This window comes from Clarias gariepinus, chromosome 19 (assembly GCF_024256425.1).
Source record: "Clarias gariepinus isolate MV-2021 ecotype Netherlands chromosome 19, CGAR_prim_01v2, whole genome shotgun sequence".
Lineage (NCBI taxonomy): Eukaryota > Metazoa > Chordata > Actinopteri > Siluriformes > Clariidae > Clarias > Clarias gariepinus.
Window position 1 is genome coordinate 23,049,386 of NC_071118.1, and position 24,042 is coordinate 23,073,427.

At 37.5% G+C, this 24,042-nt stretch overlaps 1 protein-coding gene across 1 annotated transcript in view; it reads right to left on the minus strand.

The window, feature by feature from the left end:
* Positions 1-1,968: 1,968 nt before the first annotated feature.
* Positions 1,969-24,042, minus strand: part of nsmfa (NMDA receptor synaptonuclear signaling and neuronal migration factor a) — a 44,544-nt gene continuing 22,470 nt past the window's right edge. The window contains exons 4-15 of the mRNA XM_053479147.1: positions 23,527-23,593; positions 23,226-23,231; positions 15,698-15,750; positions 15,031-15,120; positions 12,108-12,235; positions 10,803-10,886; positions 8,190-8,223; positions 7,766-7,836; positions 7,523-7,602; positions 7,320-7,422; positions 3,907-3,982; positions 1,969-2,719 (exon numbers count right to left, since the gene is read on the minus strand). Of these exons, the coding sequence (XP_053335122.1) occupies positions 2,622-2,719; positions 3,907-3,982; positions 7,320-7,422; positions 7,523-7,602; positions 7,766-7,836; positions 8,190-8,223; positions 10,803-10,886; positions 12,108-12,235; positions 15,031-15,120; positions 15,698-15,750; positions 23,226-23,231; positions 23,527-23,593 (890 nt within the window). The 3' untranslated portion in view covers positions 1,969-2,621. The remainder of the gene's footprint in view (positions 2,720-3,906; positions 3,983-7,319; positions 7,423-7,522; positions 7,603-7,765; positions 7,837-8,189; positions 8,224-10,802; positions 10,887-12,107; positions 12,236-15,030; positions 15,121-15,697; positions 15,751-23,225; positions 23,232-23,526; positions 23,594-24,042) is intronic.

Genomic DNA, 24,042 nt, shown 5'->3' on the forward strand with positions numbered 1-24,042 from the left:
AGTGGTTCCAGACTTTTGGACGCCAATGTAGCTTTACAGAAATCAGTACTTCATTACGTCTGTTAAATTTTGAGGTCTTCAGACTGCACTCCAAGATTTACACAACCAAATGTTCTTGACAGTATGATAGTGGCTGAATGCACACTCAATTTCCCACCTCTCTCAGCATGTCACTGTGACATAGCCGAGCCTTCATGACACCAACCCGAAGTCACAGATGGCTTCAAAATGGCTCAAATTGCCCGGAAATCAGGCCAATTCATTAATGTTTCCCAGCTGGCTCACAGAGTGCTAAGGTTAGGAATGGAGGACTAGAATTTTTTAGCTGATCGAACTGAAATCTCTCAGTCTGTTTGGCCTTTTAGCATTAGCATGTTCTAGGATCGTCTTTTCCATTTGGATACAGAAATCACTGAATTCGTGTCAACTTAAGCTGGCTTTACACTGTATGATTTTCCAGACAAAAGTCACCTAATGTAAAAGGGATCTTTGGTCGCGATTTGAGATCAGCCTTAGAATGAACTGTGTGACATGTTTATCGGTGGCAGGTTTAGTGTTGTTGCCATCAACTGCATCTTTTTTTCATATCAAAAACTTAGAATGTGATCTGTAATAGATTATGCCAACTGATTTATGGCACAGGATTATGTGAAAGGTACAAGACAGATTGAAATACAGTAGCGCCATTGGAGAAACATGAATGAAACATGCTAATGGACAAAAAATGATGCATAAGCTTAAGCTCAGGATAAAGGATGTTTCTGTTTATGCAACCCCATTTTCCAGACAAACCCAGATTAATGTCATAAGTATAATATTTTAATTTTCTTTAATTGCTATTGTTACATACAGCCAGTGTTGGCTCAGGGGGTTAAGGCTCTGGGTTGCTGATTGAAGGGTGAGGGGTTTGAGCATCGTCACTGCCGGGTTGCCACTTTTGGGGCCTTTGTGCAAGTCCCTTAACCCTGTGGCCATACAAATAAATCACTCCGCCATTCTTGATCCTAAAGCCGGATGGGAAAGGAGGAGAGCTGGACATCAGGATGGCAACTGAAAAACACCACTGCTATAAAATCGATGTGCTCAACAGCAACAAAAAAAGTTACATATAACCTGATGTGGAAAACACATATAATTACACAAACTTTCACAGAATCCAGCCAAAATTTTATTGGTATCATCTCATCCCATTGAGAAATCGAGAATAAAAGACCGAAGAAATCACACTGTGTAAAACCAGCTTTACAAGGTGTAAAGTCAATGCTATGGCCCAGGAATCAGCTTCTTTATAACAGATCTCACAGACATCGTGGAGGGTCAAAGAGTAAGGCTTGGAAAAGTGTTTGTTTACAGGCAGTATGCAGGGCTCTAAAAATCACACACTCCTCCGATAAAGTCCCTGACTTCGTTTGTGTATATGTTCTGGAAGGAGCAAAAATGTCAGACGTCAACATCTAGAACTTAATAGAATAACAAACTGTCTCTCCTCTTCCTTCAAAGTGAAAAACTTTGCTGCCTCGCAGACATATGTTCTGATGGCTGACATGAGACATCGCATGATATACGACAGGCTTGAAAATTTTCCATAAAAATAGATTTTAGTGCATTCAGCATTTGTGCCCCAATGAAGCACTGCAGCAACGCTTGTATAATCGCTGACACTTCACTAGTGCACTCCTATTTCCCACACTGCAGTACGCTGACCTGTGGAAACGGAATTCTGCTAATGGTTCCTGCTAACAAAACGCCTAAGCTAAGAGCTCGAAAAAAGAAACGACTATTGATTCCTGATGGAATTAACTAGTCTATACTGTAACAGAGATTTCTGAAACCGACTACTATATGGGAAAGGTATTTAAAGATTGGCTAGAAGAATTCTCCAGCATCTTCTCTAGTGATTATTGTTCATCAGAGTAAAGTCAGCAGAGTATACAGTCTTCACACAAGATACTTAACAAGGACTCCCAATCACATCTGGACAGAGGTTTAATGGACATACTCATCAATGGCTAAAACCTGAGTTATTCAAAGGACGTCATTAAAAAGACCACAACAATAAACATCATTATATAAATTATAGACCACTGACGTTTGGGTTATTTGCATGACTATGGCTACATAATATATTAACAAGATGTATGCACATCCATACTGTATATTACTATGATTTCTTCTCATGTCTCAATTAAATTTTTCGAAAAATAAAAAGTTCGAAAAACAGCCTGACATCATCTTTTTTTTTTTTCTCAAGCACGATACTCGTCAATAGCCTTAGTGAAGTAGATGTGTGACATAGAAAACACTGAACAGTCAGCCTCCATTCTTCAACACTGCCACTAAGGAGAGATTTCATTTCGCTTACTCTGACGTGAAATGCTATCGCTGGCACATGTCTCCTCTCATCTCCGTCTTCAGCCCTGAACCCATCTGCCACACTAACAGATCAGGGTCTCGAGTTAAGAGTCGAAACACATAATAACGGACTCTCGGGTACCAGCGGCATGATCTCCTTTTCCTGTTCTCTTTAATGACAGCTGGTGGAATGTGGTGTTTCACAGAGGGGTGGGTTCGGGGAGAGAAGAGTTCTGTCTGCTTGCATCCACAATCTCAGGGTCTCTGGGTCACAATAGATCCTCATAGTCCAAGAGCTTCGAGTGCTGTCGCGTCTTCCACAACCGATAGAGGCGGAAGTCAAAGTACGTTTCAATCATTTCCTTGCCTGCGACAGAGAGAAACAAGACAGAGGACTGATACATATGGTGAAATGCTTCGATAAATAAATATGACCACACTCTTACTAGGTCTGCAGAAAAACAAGATGAGAAAAACAGATGGGAAAACAAATGACTTAAGCACTACGCACCAGGATTTCAGCCTTATGGTATTCTTCAAATAAAGCATATTTGTACGAGAATGAGAAAATGATTTTAACACTGGAAAATACCAAAATGCAAGCACGGTCATAGTCAGAGGAGGAGGTTCTCAGCTTCAGCTGCATCAGTCGAGTTCATAACTGCCCGTAACAAGTTATAACTTTAATTATTATTATATATTTTTTAATTCAAAACTCATTTATATAATATACAGTATAAACCATGAAGGGCATTCAAGTCAAATAGGGATTTCTGATGAAATTTCTGATGAATGAAGGTGTAAAAACACAGTAAAATATTTGAATGAACATTTTAAAGAAGACCGTATGAGAATGACAATCCCAACAGAGGTGGCGCACTGTGAACAATTAGCAAATGTGAGAGGAACGCCTGATTCTTGAAATTTAACAGATAACTTGTACACACAATTATTCATTAACACCATTTGAACATTACAGGAACTCAGCTGGGAGTTATTGTCACATCCCCGTACAGTCCTGACCCCGTACAGTTCCAAGCCATTTCCAGATGTTTGGGCCATTAACAGAGTTCCTGGGAGGCCAGCGTTTCGATCATGGCTCCTGCGTACTGAGAAAAGTTCTGCGCACTGAGGAATCCAAGCACTGGTGAAATGCCGAGATGAGTACATACTGTAATTGTAGCAGTGGATTATATAGTGAAATAAAGGTAGTTTTTACTCAGCTGTGCTCTGTTATTCTGCACAATCAAAAGCCCCGGTCTGACTTGAATGCTCCTCATCCTCTTCATGGGAAGCACCACAACTGTAAAACTTTGTTATAAATACATCACGCAGTGCTAAACGTGGTCTTTAATTATGATTGATTAGGGAATAAATAATCATAACCAATCAGCACTGTTTATCCTGATAACAACAGTAGTTTCATACGGTATATCACTCAATCCTAATAGATGATAAATACACCGTACTGTATAATAAAATATGCAATTTGCAATTTACGAGTATTTAAAACTTAAGTGAAAAAAGTATTTTGCGTGTGTGTGTGCTCCTCACCCTGTGCAGATAGCTCCAGTGGTGACTCAAAGGTGACTGAATAAGGCCTCATCAGGTTCTTCAGCTTCTGAAACAGCTGTTGGCAAAAGATAAGCAGGGACACCAATTAATCCTGCCTCCCTCTCAAACAGTCCTTCCCAGCTCCCTCTCCCTCTCCCTCTCCGTGTCCTCTCGAAGCTGTATACAAAATGCCTAATTTTGCCCGAATAACAACCTGTTCTTTTCAGCCACAAGCATCTTGTTCATTTGTATAAAATGGCTGTCTGGAAGGGCAAGTTAAAGGAAGCTTCAAATGCACCAATTACCACGCGCTTTTAACTCAGGCATGGATATGAGGGGCTTAGAGCCTAGACCGAATCCGGGAAAGTCTATCCAGCTAAGGATTTCCTAAAGCATTTAGCACAATCTTTCTGCATAACCTGTCACTGTCACTTAAATGACATGTGCACATTTAAAGCAGGCATTCTATTGCATAACTTTAAGAATTGGAGGAAAACCGTACTTTTTTAAGAGGTGTTTTTTTTTTTTTTTTTTTTTTGTAAAACCTAAATAAGGAAACTTTTACTAATTCAAAGTCTTCCAGGAGGCTGGGTTTGTCTCAATTTGCCTCAGTTTCTGTCTTGACTGATGTAGACAACACAATCTTCAATAAACCACTACTTCTCTGTTGGATTTCTCATTAAAATGAAATTGAATCTTGCTCTTGAAAAGAGTGAGAAAAAGAAACCCATGTATGTTGGGTATGTTGCGAAATTGAAGATATATTTTTTGCTTCCTTATCTTAGAGAATCTTTCATTTCCCCAGTCGTATTTCCATTAGAAATGGCCCCCACACAAGCACTAACTTCTTACAGTAATAAAGAAGAAAGCCAGAAATTAACCTCACTTCCCATGCTGTACTGTAGTTCTTACGACTAAGGTCGACACTTCCTTTCAAATAACAGATCACATTCACACATTCATACAGTAAGTCACACTCAGTTCACAGAAAAGCCAGGCCTCTTGTGCAGTGACATACAGAAAAGTTAATTGGCACCCTATTGACCCTTACAGCACAAGTGCTAAAATGCCCCAGGGTTCAAACCTCACCAGCTAACAAACGACCTGCTAAAAAAAATTATCACTGGAAGTCTTTTAAAATACAAGGTTTTTATTTCGATTTTTATACGAGTGGACATCGCTTAATCTGGGTGTGCTTTTGTGAAAACGCAGTATGACACTTCAGCTTCTGGATTACGCAACCAGCAAGGGACGGAGTGTCAGACAGGCACAGACAGGCAGGTGGCAGAGACAAAATGAGACAAAGTGACAGACAGATGGAGTGAGAGAAAGAGATGGAGAGTGACATAGAGAAGAGACGAACATGGCCATTTATTGCTACACCAGACCCCAGGGGCTATGAGTCATGACTTGAGGTGAGATAATGGATTATAGCAAGAAGGTAGACAAGTGTGATGAACTGCCATTGTGTTCATGTGAAAACTGAGAAATCAGCAAAGTCCAGAACAGGCACTGTTTAGCACTGTGAGTGTTCTGTAAGGATATTTTGTTTTTCGTAAAAAAAAAAAGAAATCCTGTTTTTATTCTCTGCATTCCTGCAACTTTGTGAGGGCAGTCTGACAGAGATAGAAGTGATGTGCACTAATTATTGAAGTGCTCAAACACTGTACGAGTGTAACATACTGTACCAAAAGAAAGGTAAGTGATCATGACGAGTCTTTGTTTAAATGAATTTTTATTCTGCTTCAGATCTGCCAAGCCTTGTGTAGAAGCTCTGTGTAGTACGAGGTTTGATTTAAACAAAAATATGGCATCAGACCAACGTTCATTTATTTTCACAATAAGTCAAATGGTTCACAAATTTGGAATGATTGACATCTGAGTGGATATTTTAAACCGATATTGTCCGATACCTGATGGAACTCATCCCCCCTTTCATCAGTTTACTTTAAGCTAATTATAACCAAAAACAGACAAAACCAATTTCTTTTATCTAACCATAAAGCAGATAATGGGATTTCTTAACCTCATACAAGAGCTTTCTAACAGAAACAGTTTTGCAATCATTTTTTATAACTTTTTCAATAATCACCATAACCACAGATTCACCGATTGCAGTTTTCTTGGCTGATCTTTCCAAAGTCTGATATGCTGATAGCCATGGACTATTAAATAACCCTTTCTACAAAAGTGTACAAGGTTACAGAATTTTCTTCTGGTTACTGAGCTTTTTTGCATTTTTATTTTCTCAAAATAAGATCCAACTGAAAATAAAAAAAAATGTACAAAGGAGGGCAAATTTCCATGATATTTCATGACTCCTCCAGAACTTCAAGGTAAATTTTTATTGTGCTTTTCTCTTTGTTGAGGGCAGTTAAAACAGTTGCATTGTTTACTTTAAATTTGGTCTAATAATGGTGAGATGGACAGCTTATGAACCAGACTAGATTACTTTATTCCTTACTTTAAAGAGAATTATAGTAAATTCTACAGTAAAATTAAGTAATTATTGGGAGCAAATGTCACTGTGAACTGATATGTGGGATTGATCATCTAATAAATTTCCATTTTACAATAAATTAAATTCTTTTTCATTTATATATAGAAATATTAAATTTATAAAGTAATAAAATGTATTATATTATAATAATTTTAAATTCTACAGTACAATCAAATGATCTTTACTGAGCACATAAAGCGGGTGACTGTAGTGATACATATGGATTTTAAATGTGCCTTTTGTTTTAGCAGTGAGATAATGCCTTAAATTCACCAACATGACACAGATGTCTTTTCCGCTTTTTTGCAATCAGCAAATAACTGGTTTTATCAGAAGGTAATTCTGATTAATTACATCTGAAAATCACTTTTAAAGGCAGATCAAGCTAAAAAACGGCCAATTCTAGACACTATCAAACCATTTGAACAACTAACCTACAGAAAAAAATATATCAGCCATGTGGAAACATTAAACAAGTGATTTGTAAAGGAACTAAGCAATATTCTTCTTCAGAGTTCCTCTTACAGTTCAGTCATAACTAATTCTCACCTGATGTGTGAAGCTGACGGCTGAATGCTAACTGTCATATTCTAAGTACATATACGCTAACAAACATCTCTAATTGGCTAAAATGATTTTGGAGAACAAAGAAAAGAAGAACCCTTTATATCCAGAGTGGAGGGCCAGTATGCTCTGTTGGATAGCTGTGGCATCACTGGGATCCAAACCCCAGAGCTCAACTATGATCATGGCTATAATTTTTGCTATTAATTGGCAAACCATTGTTGGAATTGTAAAACCATTTGTTGCATCTGCATCAATATCCCATTTCTCTTAACGTCATTTCATGCGCTTGGAGCCTTTCCTTGGGATCTGAACTGATTCAATAATCTAACACGAGTTCAAGGCCTACCTTTTCTCCGTTAGGATTTCCCAGTACATAGCAGCCCATGACATGGATCAGGTTAGGCTCAGGGTTTATTTTACTCATAAATCTGCTTAGTCTTTTCCAAAACCTACACACAGAGACATATAAAAAGTGTGAGGGGAAAAAGAAATATATTGAGAACTGGATCTGAATAATAGAGCTATAAAATCACAGATTTTTTTACTTACTGGCTCATGTCCTCCTCTTTCTCCACCTTGGCAAAAGTGGCCACTTTATTCTTCAGCAGATACAAATGCCCTGGTCCACCCTGATAGAGTTTAATTTATAAGAGAATTCAGCCTCATAGGGAAACGTATAAAAAAACCCTTACATACACACATATACCAAACCGTAATTCACTTTGATTATTAAATAACATTTACTGTGTCACTACTGCATTTTCCGTGTGGCCATATTTGTTGTAAATTCACCTGACAGAAGATGAGCATATGCCAGATCTTGCATCCTTTCCTATAGGAAGTAAGTCTTTTTTCAATTTCCTCTACAGGACAAAGGCAAAAAACAGGAATCATCATCACTGTATGGCCAAGATTTAGAGATTTGATCATTTAGTATGACATTTAAGGCTTTTGCACCACCGTACACCAAGACAAGTCCTCAGAACAAGTTACAGTTTATCATTATCATTCTGAATCATTATCATTATTAAACTGCAGTCCAATTTATTCATTTCAGGCAACATGCAAGCCAGGGCTGATGATTATAATGCCATGCCAGTTTAAACGAACAACAAAAAAAGAGAAAACAGCACAAGAAATGACAAAAACGAACAAACAAGTTTGACATATCACACACCCACACATACAGAGACATGAACCACACATGGCTACCTACCCAAAATATCATCGAATGTAGCATGCTCATGATCCTAGATGTAAAGATATTGATGTTGAGTGATTAATAAACGCAGAACATCAAATTAACAACAAAGAATGACTTCTACAATACTGGTGCTACTTTATTTAAGAGTTTCAAATGTGTTTGAAAAGGTCATGCTATATAGGATAACAGAGGTGAGAATAAGTCTTTGTTTCATAAAAAAGCCTCAAATATCAATACCTATGTACTTAGTCAAGACAGACATACCTAAAATCAAGACCCAAGTAAAGACAAACAAATGGCAAGTCAAGAGCAAAGAAAACATTTTATGTCTAATAGATGTCCAAAAGACGTCAACACCGAATACCCCAACGGTATAATGTGGTAGATTGAAAGACATCCACAGTAAGACGTCTTTTAACAAAAAGCAAAACCTCCCAAGGACGTCTAGATTGCTTTCAGAATTAGTTTAAAAGACAGTTTTAAGAGAAATGTCCAATAAACATCTATAAACAACCATATTTGGAAATAATTCAAAACTCAAAATAGATTTTTTTGGACGTTGTTAAAAAGATTTTTATGGATGTTTTTCAATTGTATTTCATTCAGCTGGTCAAGGGATATCTAACGTTGAGGTGTTTTGAATGTCTTTTAGACATAACATGTTTTTACAATCTTAATTAAGTTTGCAGAATTTACCTTTGAACATTAAAAAAAAACTTAACAGACACCTAAAAGTAAGACCCTAATTTACCATGGTTTGACTTAAGAAGTTTATAATTTTACAATAGAGTGAAAGTGGTATGCATTCAATAAAAACTGTACTTTGAATTTTATATTTTGTTGTGTTCCCGGACTAGTGACTTAAACTAGCGGTCAGGCACTAAACTACGCTTCGGAAGGTCCCAGGTGCAAACCCCACGACCACTAAGTTGCCACCTAATTCCTTAACTGCTCAGATGAATAATGAAATGAAAATGTAAGTCGGTCTGCCAAATGCCTAAATGTAAATGTAGTGATATGTGAGACAGTCTATCCATCCATCTAGGAACCTTTGAAGTCCAACTAGGGACCGTGGAGGCCAATGGTTACCATTGTATTTACTCCCATTTGTACAACCATGGTAGGACCTACGGGCAATTTGGGAATGCCAAATCTGCATGTTTTTGGACTGTGGGAGGAAACTGGAGAAACCAGAGGAAACCCACCAAACACTGAAATAACATGCAAATTCCATGCACACAGACCCTACTTGGGAAATGAACTCAGAACCTGAAGCTGCAAGACAACAGTGCTAACCATTAAGCCACCGTGCCGCCTTGTGTGGCAAAATTCTCACAAATATATACAATGGTCAGCCATAGCTTTAAAACCATTGACATTAAACCCATATAGGTGGGGACCGTGGATGCCAATGGTGACCATTGTATTTATTCCCATTTGTACAACCTTGGTAGGACCTCCGGGCAATTTGGAAACACCAAATCTGCATGAATCTGGATCCTTCAGATGCTGTGAGTTGTGTGAGGTGGGTCCTCCCTGGTTTGGGCTTGTTGGCCTGGCGCATCTCATGGATGTTTAATGAGACTGGGATCTGAGGATTTTGAAGGCTGGGTCAACAACCTTCAACTCTTTGCCAGTTAAGTCCCATGCACAGCGGGCTGTGGTGCACTGGGTGTTCTGATACTTTTCTGTTCTGGCCAGCGATTGACAGTTTGTGTTGCATTGGCTTGTCTGTGGATCAGGCCAGACGGGCTGGCCTTTGGTCCCCATAGACATGGGTGAGTCTAGGTTGCCCATGATCCTGTCACCACTTTAATGGTGTATAATTGATAATCAGTGTTAATCAAATCACCTGGTGATGGTGTTAATGTTATGTCTGATCAGTAAGGATGTTCAATAAAATGTTATAAAATTGTTCCCCTATGAACATAAATTTGATGTCACAGTTTATTTGATGGACCAACCAAAACTGGCATAGATTTAACTATTCAACAAATGTCTCGTGTTTACTGAGCTATGCGTAGATAGATAATTCTCGAGTCAAGACGCAAAAAAAGACAGACAAGTCCCAAGTCAAGGTCAAAGAAAAACAGACAATTTCTATGACAAGTTCTAAGTGAAGACCAACATGTCCAAGGTCAAAACTTAAGTAAAAAAGTATGATTCGTGAGTCTAGTTCCAAGTCCTTAACTTTGACATACAAATATTATACAATGGAATTCTACCAAATTAATAATTATTGTTGTTGTAGGATATTACTTTGCCAAACGAAATGTTTTTCCCATGGTAATACATAAATAACTATAATAGGCACATGGTACAAAGCAATGTAGTGCAACTATATATTGAAGAAGATGCAAAGTTTTTTACAAAATATATAAATATATAAATATATAAAAAAGGTTTACACTCAGGTATGAAAGTGTAAAGTGGCAAGAGATCATTCAACACTAAAAACAGTAAAATTTTTCTGTTTTGGATTGTCTTATTGGGTCTTGAGTAACTTGTGTCCATGTCATGTGACTCAAGTCCACACCTCTGGATGTTAACTTGCTTCATTTGTGCACGATTATATTGTCATTCCATGTTCATGACAGACTAGAGCTTTATGCTGTGTGGACTTACATAAAGTATCGGGATAATGGAAGGGTCACCTCTGCGAATAATGTTGGGGACGTACTCTGCTTTGGGAACTTTCGATGATATCAACTGAAAAGAAAAACACAGTGACAGTCATTAGCGTCTTGGGTGGTGCAGTAGTGTGATTTGTCTTCTCAAACCTGACTTCATTTACTTTTTGCTGTTATTGGCGAATTGCATGTTTGTCACAGAGTATGTTTGGGTCTACAGTTCTACAGGTCTAATAAATATCTTGAAAGATATGATCTTTCAGTAGTAGAACCACTCTTTCACAATTTGAGTCCTGCAATATGCCTGCGTAATCAGGGAAAAAAACTCCATAGATAACTTCATTCAGGACATTAAGGTCATCATGTGACTTCATTTTATTGCCATACATATAATGTTGCTGAGCTTTGACCTGACCCCCTAAAGCAATTTTTTCATTGCTCCAAACTCCAATCCTTATAATCCCTAGTAAACTGGAGCCGTTTCTGATTACCGTTGATTTTTTCACCAATGCAATTCCACCAAGTATTTACAGTAGGTGATCTCCATTTATGATTTTTTTTCTAGCCACACGTCTTTAACAAAGTTTACAGATTAGCCGAATGTTTTGATAATGTATTGAAGAATTCTTTTGCAATTCTTTTATTTCTATTAGTTTTTGCAATGGTTTATGTGTACTGTGGGAGGGCATCGATCGACCCTAAGCATCAAATAAAAAAAAAAAAATAGATCACTTCCTAAATCATTAGTTAGTATTTTATTTCCTCTAACCAGTCAAGAAGACAAGGCGGTTGCCCGACACATTTTTACTATTGCAAGCGTCCTAGACAGGCTGTAAACACCTTCTCAGACTAAACTGCCATTTAAATCATTTTTATTAGAGATGGCAGTGGACGAGATGTATTGACCTCTTCAGGAGCCTTATTTATAATATTATGAAACCTGAAACCAATGTCAAATTGAAATATATGCGATGCTACTGCCAGCTCTCTTTTATGATTTGCAACAGTACATTTAGGAACTATTGTATTGTAACACAATAGATCTGAAAGTATGTGCAAGCATTAAATAAGAAGTTATAAAGTAAATATATATGTAAAATATATGTCTTTCATGCATGCACCATGGTACATAAGATGTACAGAAGTAAAATGGCAAAAAAATATATATTTACAGTATATAGTACATCACTTATTTCATATCTATCTCAGTGAGACATAAATCACTCGGAACTAAAGCAATCTAAGGCTCGGCTCAGCCTCCTGATTGATTTTTTTCGTTAGAAAAGTTGGCAAAGCTCACCATGACTTTAGGAGGGATGAAGTCATCGCTTTCACAGGCCAGTCTCTCCATCTCTTTCTCCTCCTCCCAGCCCGTGTCATTGCAGCCTCCTTCGTCTTGTGAAGCAGACGGCACCTGCAGATCTCCACCTACAGCACAACACGACATGGCAAAGCACAACACCCCAGACTCAGGTCAGTTCCCAGACAGACAGACAGATAGACAGACAGCAGCTGCAGACTAAGCGTAGTGCATAGACTGCATGACACCGATGGCAAAAGGGAACAGATGAAGAGATCAACAATCTGGAAAGTTCTTTCAAAAGCACAAAAATACCTGGCAGCATAGGAATGAAAGAATAAAGAGAAATGAACACTTGGATAATAAGACCAAATTGACAATCAGACAGCTCCCTCTTCCCATAGACACAAATTCCCCATATAGCGTAGGCGGCACACAGAGACAAAGCGGTTACAAACTACACATATAGGATGTCACATGCTGACACAAAATCTGCAGACCACACATACACACACACACTCCCACACACCCTCATTGGCCCACATACACCCACACACATACACACATACACACATACATACGAACACACAGTCTGAAGCCCTAGACATTCCAGCTGAGACAGATACTCACAGAAAGAGAGAGAGTGAGGAACACAAAATTGGAGACAGAGCCCCACTCAGAAGAAGACAAACAGACAAGGTCAGAGTCAGCAGCAGAAGAAGCACAGCACTCTGTGTGTGTGTGTGCATGTGAGAGTGTAATAAGTGGCTTGTTATGGCCGGTACGGGGGGGGGGTGCTTTTATAAACCTAAACCTTAAGCTCTCAAATCAAACAGTTGTCTAAGCTTTCAAAATATCACTGATTGATCATGAGTAGATCTGTGCATGTGCATGGGACGCTACCCAAAAGCTCTAAACGTTTCAGTCTGTAGTCACATAAATGATTCCTACAGTAAACATGCATTATGATTTCTATTAAATGTCCCCTGGGTACATTAAGTTGTTACCGTAACCTGGGATGTACTGAATCGAACAGTATTTTAAAAGCTGCTGAAAAATAAGGGGGGAATCCATTTACATTATAATAGATTTGACAGAATATCTGCATCCATTCCCTAGTTGTTGTGGCTTAAAGGTCCCTTATTTTATTATTTCTAAAAGGTCTCGTAAAGTGTGTCTGTTAATGCTCCAGCTGAAATACCACTTAGATAATGCATTTTTCATACCTCAAACTTCCTCTGATTCACTTTTCTTCCAAATGCACTATTCCAGGCTCATGAAAACGAGCTACTACTGAGCCACGCCTTAATAGAGAAACATAGGCTTGTCTTACACGAGGTAACATTTGGGGGACAAACTAATTTGCCTGTTTAAACCTCAGAAAAATGGAGGAAATAAAAGCAGGAAAATATTTTCCTCCCTTTTTTTGGTTGTAGACGCACATACAGTACACGCACACTGGAGACCCATCTGAAAGTATAAAAGTGACTTTTGCATAATAGGTCCCCTCAAAGATTTGTGCTTGTGTTTTAGTTGGGGGTTTTTATGCTGTGGGGAAAAGCCTTTCCCATATCATCCTGTTTTATTCATTCGTACAAATGCCCTTACTTTACAAATTTACATCTTAAGAATTCCAATTACGCAAGAGATTTGAATCAGCATCTTAAACATTTTCGGCATACAAACTCAAGGACTGAATTGAACGCCGGTTAAGTTGCGAGTTTTTCTGAAAGCCGTTCAAAACGTGATTGCGTCAGTGAAAAGCCAAACAAAGCGAGTTTAAATTATTTTTTTTTTTGTCAAGATTTTGAAGTTATCAAGGACAATAGCAAGAAGACTTTTGGTATAAATAAAAAAAAAAAAACAAGACATCAAGGTTCAGTGAGGTTTAATTCAATTCAATTTTATTTATATAGCGCTTTTAACAATGTTCATTCCTTCAAAGCAGCTTCGCAAATGTATATGTATATATAATGTATATTTATTTCATTATGAATGTCTTTTCTAATTCATATTTTTCGTAAAATATGATTATAGTGTTGGAAATTGGTAATATTGGTAATATCTTTAAATGTCTGGAACGGTTTATCTGCATTTACATTATTTCTTATGGGAAATTCTGTATCGCAATATGAATTTTTTGACTCCAGAAAAAAAAAAAATTCTCTAAGAATCTACATATCTTTCCCTGAATATCTTTTCCTATAAATATTGTCACCAAATCTAAACATGGCCTTCAGTCAAGAACAAGCGCATACTGTACCATGAATTTACAAACCATGGAAGTTCGAGCCAATAGAAAACACAAAGAGTCACAGTTTTATCATTTTTGGGGAGACCTGTTGGCTGAGTCGGTGGTTGGGAGTAGTGTCCACTTGATCTGAAAATCTTTCTCTCTTATCACTTGCTCCTGTCTACAAATAGTAAAAAATCTTGAGCTTGCAATTTTTTTTGCTGTACTATACGGCTTTCTAGTCCACATGCACAAATCTACTCGTTAGTTTGAATCCTAGTAAATCAACAGGAGTCCAAGACCGTTTAAGTGACTCTGCTCCTTGGGTTGGTCATATATTGAGAACAGGGGAGAGCAGGCACAGAAGAATGCCACTCTTTTCGCCTCAGGCCAAATTACGCTTACTTGGACTCTTGGTAATGCTATTATTATTATTTAAACATAAAGAACTAGCTAGTGCGTGGGAATTATTTAGGACTAATTGTAAAAAAATGCATTAAAAGTCATACAGGTCTTTAATGTGCAGCGTGAGAATTTCTTATAATTAGTCCTAGAATTACGGTTGCGAACAAATAAGGTGTCTGTATATATACATGTGCATTTTATACATATACTTGACCACATGATGAATGTGTCTGTACATGTGTGTAATCAGTCCAGTGTGCACGGTGGGTTCATGGGTTGACTCACTGTCTTTTGAGTCGGGTAGCGAGTCTTGCTTGACCGGGGTCGGGTCGCTCCAGGAGCGGTTGAAGCTCTTCGCCCTGCGCTCTGCAAAGGCTAGTGGAGGTGGAGAGATGATCACACACACTCTCTCTCTCTCTCTCTCTCTCCCTCCCCTCAATCACACACTTCTCTCACACTGTGCCCGCATAATATGTGTCACACATGACGTAGAGATGCCAGGACCACTAACCACATGCTTCACAGCTTCACATATACACACACATTTCTCACCTTCAGTCCATCATTGCCTAGTTTAACGCTGTTGTTTCAATTTCCCTGTTGGTTCTTCGTATCCCGCTTAAACAAACCCCTCAGCACACAGTGAAAGACCAAGGGCTAGTTCCAGTTCATTATCGTAATAATCATCAAGAAGAAGAGGACCACCCAGAACCACACTCACACACACACACACACACACACACACACATACCACTAATGCTCATATTTACTCATGCACACTGAGACACATTCTTATAGCAATCCATGTACACATAAGACTTATGCAAACGCAATACCATGCCTGTACATACCAAAACATAAATGAGAGACACAAATGAACAATGCTCAAATGAAGTCAATCATGCACTTAATAAGTCACTCATATACTGTACATGCACACACAATGACTCACTCTGAGCTTTCATTCTTCTGCTGCCCACCATTCGAAGGTGCTTCCGGAAATTTCTGTACTCATGTTTTATTGAAGGAAGGAGAAAGAGAGAAAAGGGAAAGAATAAGATTATTGGTTCAAAATGGTGAACAGATGAACAGAGATGAGAATCTAAAAAGACAAAAGTCTGTTTTCTAAACATATTAAAGAGGACATACTGGTCAAATTTACATTTAGGCATTTGGAAGATGCCCATATCCAAAGCGACTTACAATTTAATCTCATTATACATCTGAGCAGTTGAGGGTAAAGGGCCTTGCTCGAGGGTCCAACAGTGACATCTTGGTGGTTGTGAGGTTTGAACCTGGGACCTTTCGAACCATAGCCCAAAGCCTTAACAACTGGGCTATCCTGACCCACATTTTTACTTTCCCTTAACAATGGCTATGTACCTAAACTTTACAGTTATCAAGCACCCAATAAAAAACTTGACTTCAACATCTGAAGTTCAGCTGTCCAACCATAGTGCAAAATCAAACCTCCCCTTTATCTCCAAGGTCATAGGAAAGGTTGTAGGAAAAAAGTTATGCTCATACCTACACAGGTATAACATTCATGAAACACATATCAGTCAGGATTTGGGGCTCAGCATGCTGTAGCACAGAAGCAGCACTGGTTAAAGTGGTAAATTACCTACTCCTGGCCTCTGATTACCGATTTGTCTTGTTGCTTGTATCTAATTCTAGATTAGAAAATGCTGTAGGAGTTATCAGAAAGGCTGTCTCCCAGCTCAAATCTTATTTGGCCGATTGTTATTTATCAGTTTACAGATGTTAATTGTAACATTCCAAAGTTTGGTGTTCTGCAAGGTTCTGTTTTAGCCCCACTGTTTTTTTTCTCTCCTTATATCCTTACCTTTGGGTAAGATCATTTGGAAACACAGCCTTAGCTTCCCCTTTTATGCTGATGACACTCAGTTTTAAATTTCAACAAAGTCAGAAGAGAGACACAAGTTTAATCATTTTGGGAAATGAATAAAGGACTGTAGACACTGGATGCTTATTACCTTCCTTCTCCTTAATTCTGAAAAGATAGAAATAATTGTACTAGAGCCACATGTAGCTACAAGTAACTTTCTGCAAACTTTTTGATTACTCAGTAACCCTGTATGGCATTTCTGTTTTATCATGTGCAAAAGTAAAGGACCCCTTGTAAAAAGTAACCTTGGTGTGATTAATGATTTCAGTTTTCATTTTAAGCTCATATAGATAAAATCACAGGTATAGCCTTCTTTCATCTTATAAAATTTAAGAAATATAAGCAGTATTTATTGCTTATTCATTACATGATAGAGAGAAACCAAGGAGATGTTGCACTGAATGGTATAGTGCCACTATTTTATTACCCACCATGCCCACTACTTTGAACAAAAGATGCAAGCTATTTATTAGTACCTCATATAATAAAGACAATGCTTTCTTTTACAAAGCCCCACAGTTATGGAACATAATAGAGACCAGAGCGTTCTTGTACAAAGACCTCACAGTTATGAAACAGTGTAGTAGCTGGCAGCATGTACACTACATCTGTGGCTACAGATGTACACTGTGAACAAATTACAAATGGTAAAATAACAGCAATCTGTGATCTGCAAAAATATCAAAAGAAACTTCTACAGGCTTGTTCTAGAATGCAAGTTAACTGATAAAAAAAATCCCGAATATAAAATTCACAGAAGGAACAATGAGCAGAGTCTGTATGGGTGGGAAAAATGTCTATAATAGGTGAATACAAACCCTTCCTGCGTATACTGATCAAACACAACTAGTATTTAAGGACAGAGGACTCCGATGCAATGAAAATATATATAATATATATAAATAACGTATAACTGTACGGAAATGCTTTTCTGAAGTCAAATAACGCCTACTTATCTCCACTGCAACCCCATTCAAATTAATGTAACTAATGTTGTTAGCTGATACACTTCATTTAAAGTCATCCTTGCTACCACTATAAAATATTTGCCTTGTGGCCTAAGGGCAGTTCATGGCCAATTTGTAAACCAAATAAACATAAACCAACAACATAAAATATTGTATACAATCCATAAATGTTACCAAGTACATTTTATGATCGGGATCAATACTGGCAAGTACTCCTACTCCTAAGTGCAAACCTATACTGTTTCACTGTAACTCTGTAAAGTGGAAAATCTAAATCTTCAAGTGGTTAATTGGCAATGCTGCATCCCTGTATTCATTTATTAAAGACTGTTTTTACTGCAATTTAACGTTCTGCCACTTGGTCAACTTGGTACTGACCCATGCTGACCTACTCTATGCAATTTTCGTTTCCTCGGAGCACCTTTAGACACATGGGTAAGGTGCATCCCTCACTCCTGCTGACAATTATTATTATTCTGCCCCAGTTTCCGCCTAGAAAGGTATCACACTACTCTCATTACTATTATAACCATACACAAACAGCCGCAAAAGTGGATGAGAGGGCAAGGAACTACTGCTGCAATTCGTTTTGATCACAGACACACAATTGTAATAGTGACTTGGGAATAATTGGCAGGGCAATGAGAAAGGGATGGAATGAAAGAAAGATTTGCAATGAGTAGGGAGAATGAGAGCACAGTCATCCCATGCTGTCTTTTGTTCCCTTTGCCCCTCATGGCCATGGACATCAAAGACATGAATGAATGGCATCACCTTGCTTAATGAGGAGACGACAGAAGGAGAGAAAGGAAGCAATGAATGATGACTCAGTGATATTTTTCATCCTCATCAACATTTCATGGGTGTTCCCTGCATCTCCTGGTTCATTTTTATTTCCTAATACTCTTCTTATCTTTCCCCTGTGTCCCATCTTTTTTTTTTTATTCCTCCATTTCTTTGTGTATGTAGAGGGTTGTAGAGAAAATGTGCGAGTCTTTGTTTGCTACTCAATTCCACTTCTGAATTCGAAATTTTGCCCATGAAACATCATTCTTCTCTCGTAGCCTTGTTGACCTAAAGCAGCTGGGCATTGTGGGATATATACAGTACGTACACATTTCACATCTACTCTGATTATATAACAATTTTTTACCTGGCCCTCCTCAACCCCTCCCCTCTTCTTCTCTCTTTCACTTCTTTTCGTCTCCTCAATCTCCTGTATAAATGATTGCGAAATCGCCACTGGCTGTCTCCAGAACAATTGGGAATTCATTCAGACCTGTTTCAATTACATTTTTTGCATCTTCAAGAATTGCCTCAGATGATATTTATTCATATGCTATTCGACTATGTAAAAATCACATGGTATATTCAATGTTGCTGGCTTTGCTTGATCACTCATTCTTTAAGAACTGATTTTTTTAGTTTGAGTCTGTGAATATCACAGAAATCACTTCTGCCCCATGAAGTCTAAAGCGAAATGGGTAAATGAGGACTATTGGAATATTGTAATGCAATGATACTTTGTACTTGGTGACACAGTGGTTATTTTTAATTAAGGTGTGGTCACAAAGTAATTGATTAATTAAGGCCATATATTATATTATTATATAATATTCAATAATATGGGGTTTGTTAAATAAAAATTTCGAGCTTGTGATCAATAATTTTTAGGCCATCAGCTCATGACTTAATATGTTGTGGGAATGACACTTTATCACTATCTTTTAGATAATTACTTGAAAGAAACACATAAAAGCATCTATTAGCTTTGTTTAGCGGAGAATTTGCTTTAATGTAACATGGGCTAATGGTAAAGCCATTTGCAATGCTCTGATATGTGTTAATGCTTTATTCCAGGGTAGTAATGTGTTTCATTATTGACCATCTCCACGCTTAGGTTCATTGCCCACGATGATTTAATTCATTATTTTCCTTCAAATTCACTCATTTTTAATTACTACGCATAGCTGTGACAAATTAAATTAAAAGCTTGTGCGAAATTAAACTTATAGCCTCGAAATATTAATAGGAAGCCACGACAAAAAGATAAGGAATAAGTATACTCAGGGATTCTGTATTGTATATGTTTGTCTGGTAGTAAAGAATTTTCTGCCACTGTAACATATAAAACATTACCACAGACTAGAATAAACCTTTTCTCCCCTTTAATGAGAACTTTTAATGGCAATCAAACGTATACCCAAGTGTATAATTTTAAAATATATATTTTTTAAAGGATCTGACTACATAACAGGAGTGTATCCATTAAACAAACATAGAAGGTTTTTGGTTTATTTAAATATGAATAACATAAGAATAATATATATTTGGTTCTTTACATTTCCTAAAGCTTGATTGTGATCCAAGGGCGACTTTAACCAAATTATTATGTCTGTGATGAATAAGCAAATGTTCTATATATGGACCCATTATAGAAAATTAGAGCTTAATTTACAATTAAGTCTATGAAAGCATTCTATTTTTATTACCCACTGAACCAAGTTTTTAAGTAAACAGATTGTCCATTATGTTCTCAGTATAGAGAAATGCCTGGAAATTATTGTCTCCCGTGATCACACAAACAGTACACTACTATAGAGTAGATTAGGGTATGTCTCTGCATTATTTATCCCATTTATTTCCTGTTCAGTATAACGTCACTTGAAAGGATAAGTCACGGAACATTCATGCGACTGACTTTGAGAAAGTAATTTGTCCTTAGTGGTTATGCATCTCTCTGAATGGCGTAGATATGCATCTTGTGACCTTCAATACTGCCTCAATTTATATTTGAATGAAATCCTATATTGACTTTTTTTTCATTGTGATTTTATTGCCTGACCGTTTAAACAGATCAGCTTGCAAAGCTTCAACATTCATGCTAATACCACCATCAGTGCAGCACAACTGCATTGTATAGATTACTCTGAGATCAACTATGTGGTCGCTACTACTGGATTTCATGTTAAAATGATGTCGTAGTAGAATTTTCTAAGCATCACCATGTTTCATGTTGAACTTTTTTCCTTTAGTTGAAGTTTTGGGCTAGTGGTCAAAAAAGTAGATGTAAAAGGCTTGGAGTGTGTGATTTAACTTTCAAGACAATATAGAATATTACAGTATAATGAACTGTAAATCCTGGAACATTTGTTCGCAAATAATTATAAACAAAACTACACATAGTTTTAATATATAATAAAGTGCAGAGGTTTTGAGCCACTACTTTTTTTTTTGCTAATTTTGCATCCAAAGATCTAGACTTTCTTGTATTTTTAATGTAGTCTTGAAAAATAATTCTCCAGGCTTTCCTGTAGGATTTTTTTCCGTCCAGTCCCTGTATCTGAGCAGTTTCAGATAAAAGTTTTTTTTTTTCTGGTAAAACCACACAATGACCTATGAATCATTCAAGCTTAAAAGAATTTTAACTTGAGGCATGAACCATTATGAAACAGGTGAAAATGATGACAGATGGTCAGACTGGTGATTACTATACTGTACCGGTGATGCTGAATGCTAAATGGTTGGAAGAAACGAGGAGAGGGGAAATGAAGTTGCTGCTATGTTTGTTACATAAACAACCAATTTTTTTATAATTTAAATTTCTTTGGGCTCTTTGCAGCTTGTCACAGTAAAACATTGCTCCCATTTCTTTTATATATTCTACATACTTCTACTTCAACATAAAGAAATAAAGAATGGATTATGGCTTTGCACAGTAATCACTTATATATATATATATATATATATATATACAGTGGTGTGAAAAACTATTTGCCCCCTTCCTGATTTCTTATTCTTTTGCATGTTTGTCACACTTAAATGTTTCTGATCATCAAACACATTTAACTATTAGTCAAAGATAACACAAGTAAACACAAAATGCAGTTTTTAAATGATGGTTTTTATTATTTAGGGAGAAAAAAAATCCAAACTTACATGGCCCTGTGTGAAAAAGTAATTGCCCCCTGAACCTAATAACTGAGCAGCAATAACTGCAATCAAGTGTTTGCGATAACTTGCAACGAGTCTTTTACAGAGCTCTGGAGGAATTTTGGCCCACTCATCTTTGCAGAATTGTTGTAATTCAGCTTTATTTGAGAGTTTTCTAGCATGAACCGCCTTTTTAAGGTCATGCCACAACATCTCAATAGGATTCAGGTCAGGACTTTGACTGGGCCACTCCAAAGTCTTCATTTTGTTTTTCTTCAGTCATTCAGAGGTGGATTTGCTGGTGTGTTTTGGGTCATTGTCCTGCTGCAGCACCCAAGATCGCTTCAGCTTGAGTTGACGAACAGATGGCCGGACATTCTCCTTCAGGATTTTTTGGTAGACAGTAGAATTCATGGTTCCATCTATCACAGCAAGCCTTCCAGGTCCTGAAGCAGCAAAACAACCCCAGACCATCACACTACCACCCCCATATTTTACTGTTGGTATGGTGTTCTTTTTCTGAAATGCTGTGTTACTTTTACGCCAGATGTAACGGGACACGCACCTTCCAAAAAGTTCAACTTTTGTCTCGTCGGTCCACAAGGTATTTTCACAAAAGTCTTGGCAATCATTGAGATGTTTTTTAGCAAAATTGAGACGAGCCTTGATGTTCTTTTTGCTTAAGTGGTTTGCGCCGTGGAAATCTGCCATGCAGGCCGTTTTTGCCCAGTCTCTTTCTTTTGGTGGAGTCGTGAACACTGACCTTAATTGAGGCAAGTGAGGCCTGCAGTTCTTTAGTTGTTGTCCTGGGGTCTTTTGTGGCCTCTCGGATGAGTTGTCTCTGCGCTCTTGGGGTAATTTTGGTCGGCTGGCCACTCCTGGGAAGGTTCACCACTGTTCCATGTTTTTGCCATTTGTGGATGATGGCTCTCACTGTGGTTCGCTGGAGTCCCAAGGCTTTGGAAATGGCTTTATAACCTTTACCAGCCTGATAGATCTCAATTACTTTTGTTCTCATTTTTTTCTGAATTTCTTTGGATCTTGGCATAATGTCTAGCTTTTGAGGTGCTTTTGGTCTACTTCTCTGTGTCAGGTAGCTCCTATTTAAGTGATTTTTTGATTGAAACAGGTGTGGCAGTAATCAGGACTGGGGGTGACTACAGAAATTGAACTTTTAACTGTGATAAACCACAGTTAAGTTATTTTTTAACAAGGGGGGGCAATTACTTTTTCACACAGGGCCATGTAGATTTGGAGTTTTTTTTCTCCCTTAATAACATAATCTTCATTTAAAAACTGCATTTTGTGTTCAATTATGTTATCTTTGACTAATAGTTAACGGTTTTTGATGAGCAGAAACATTTAAGTGTGACAAACATGCAAAAGAATAAGAAATCAGGAAGGGGGCAAATAGTTTTTCACACCACTGTATATATATAAACTTTTTCTTATAATTTGTTTTCTGATCATGCACAGGATATGAAGATTTGTTGCTTAAAAGTTGTCTAATTGAAAGCTTCTTTACACTCTGGCAGAAAAGTTGCTTTTAAAATGTCAAGCAGTCACCTGGCTGTAATGATGAGGAGGTTAGAAAAGGTTACACAGAATACAGAAGTTGCTGAGAGAACCAAGCATTTAACAGGTAAAAAATAAAGTTGGTTTTTACTCACGATATCCTGAAGGACAGTACAGGAGATCATGCATAAAATAAAAGAGAAAAGAAAGAGAAAAAGTCACTTTACAGCACTGATTATGTGTATGTCTGTAGTATGCGTGGTATGGAGGTGTTTCCGTGTGCGATTTGCTTCCTGTGTACTCATCAACCTTCTGAGTCACTGAGAGTGTGTGTGAAATAAAATTGAGTGTGATTGGTTGGAGAACATGCAGGACCAACAGTTGGTAAGGTCACTGCAGATTTCAACTTAATAGTGTGTGTGTGTGTGTGTGTGTGTGTGTCAGTGGATTGCTTACGCTTGCATGGTCGTGGTAGCAGTCTGGAAGCTGAACATGTTCTCTTTGGGGTACCACTGGTTGTCTTCTGTTGCAGAAAAAAATAAAGTTAGCTGTGGGTTTAATGGACACGACTGAAAAGATGCAAAAAAATTTTATGGATGCATGCAGACAGGGATTATGGGAAATCAAAGTTTTAGGAAGCATAAAGAAGAGCCAAGCTTGTATTATTACTGCATGAGTGGCTGATGACATATTTTGCGCATCCTGATTAGTCTAAGAAATGTAAAGCTAAAAATTACCGAACAGAAAACATTTTTAATATGTGTGCTTTGCTTTAATCTGCTTTTTGTTTTTCAAAATTAAAAACTGGAATGCAATGATTTCTCCTGACGCTGACGTATAAAGGAAGAAAATCCTATATGAAAATAAAAATCTAGATTTATAAAATTATTTTAGAAAATAAGAAGAATATTGACTTATTCCCTAAGAAGCAGAATTCAGTCCCTCTTGTGTCACGCAGCATAAAACACAGTT